Source organism: Cicer arietinum, chromosome 5, assembly GCF_000331145.2.
Source record: "Cicer arietinum cultivar CDC Frontier isolate Library 1 chromosome 5, Cicar.CDCFrontier_v2.0, whole genome shotgun sequence".
Taxonomy (NCBI): Eukaryota; Viridiplantae; Streptophyta; class Magnoliopsida; order Fabales; family Fabaceae; genus Cicer; species Cicer arietinum.
The window spans coordinates 68686737-68688114 of NC_021164.2; the positions used below are offsets into that span (position 1 = coordinate 68686737).

At 32.7% G+C, this 1378-nt stretch overlaps 1 protein-coding gene across 1 annotated transcript; it reads right to left on the bottom strand.

The window, feature by feature from the left end:
- Positions 1-690: 690 nt before the first annotated feature.
- Positions 691-1143, bottom strand: LOC101508248 (uncharacterized). Its single transcript, XM_004502682.4, has one exon. The coding sequence runs from the start codon at positions 1141-1143 to the stop codon at positions 691-693; it is 453 nt and encodes a 150-aa protein (XP_004502739.1).
- Between the last annotated feature and the right edge of the window lie 235 nt (positions 1144-1378).

Here is a 1378-nt window from a genome sequence, read left to right on the forward strand (position 1 = left end):
CCAAAGGCGGAAGCGTACCTGTGGGAATTGCCATTAATGAAATCCTGGAATGATGATGATAGAGCCAATGGGTTGGGTGATCTTCCTTAGCAAAACACCCTGAAGACCTTGCTCTCCTGATGGGGATAGAGAGAACCAGAGAGTTTACTCTTTTAGGGTTTTGAAACTGAATAGTCTTGTTATGTTTTGCCTTGGGGACCATTACCCCTATATATAACTATTATTAGTTATATCCCAAATTGCAGTATTTCCAATTCAGCCCCTCATTAAATTAGAAACTGCCTGGTATCTACACTATTAATTTTCATAACTATTATGCTCTTTAGCCATAAACTATTATATATTATTTGACCCCCAGTTTATTGGCTAATTATATAATGACCCTAACACACTTTATTAATTAATTACATATGTGACCCATAAATCTTACATTTTGAATTGTGTTAACTAACTTTTTGTTGATGTTTTTTCCTTCTGTAGTTGGTTTTTATGCCAATTTTGTGTCTAAAAATATCAGTAATCAAATATGTGCATATCTTAATTAGGAGCAGGATTATAACCTCTATTCCAAGTTAAAAACAAACGTGTAAACTACAGAAAGAAAGAACAATAACACATCAAGTGAAAGCAAAGATTGAACAAGAAGAAAATCAAAAATGAAAAATATACATAAATATATTCATTCTATATTTAACAACTGTTTTCTTCAGGTATAGAATCCAAAATTGGCTTCCTATCAGTTGGCAAATGAACACCAACTGTTTTAACAACTGATAATAGATCCTGTAAAGTTATTTGTTTAGTGACTAATTGTTGAAGTTGCTGCTTCGTTATTAAAACTTTGATTCTCTTTATCTCACCACTATTTGCCTCTGTCTCTTTGTTATGTGGAAGCAAATAGTACAATCTTCCTCCTTTCAATTCATAATCTTGTGATAAAATCTCCGTTGCATTATTTGAAACACCAATATCATTAGCAGGAAAATTTGTCAAGATATCCTTCACATGGATTGGTGTGCTAAATTCTAGCATCTTACCATCTTCTTTGGCTACCCTCACAACTTCAAAGTCATGTTTTTCCATAGCATCAAATATGTAACATGATCCTGAAATGGGTTTACAATGAGCAAGACAATTACCCATTTTTGTTGAAAGAAAGACAAGTATATATATATAGATAATAGCAAAATGGGAGCTTAATGAATGAGGGAGAGAGAGAAAGGGAAAATATTATGTTAATTGTGAGTTATGGTGAGATATATAGTGAGATATATAGTGTGGTAGGTCTTTAATTTCTTTTAAAAAATGGAGAGGTTTGTTTGGTGTGGAGTGGAGTAGAAAGCTGCTTTTCCGTTAAGTATAAAACATGTGGATTAGG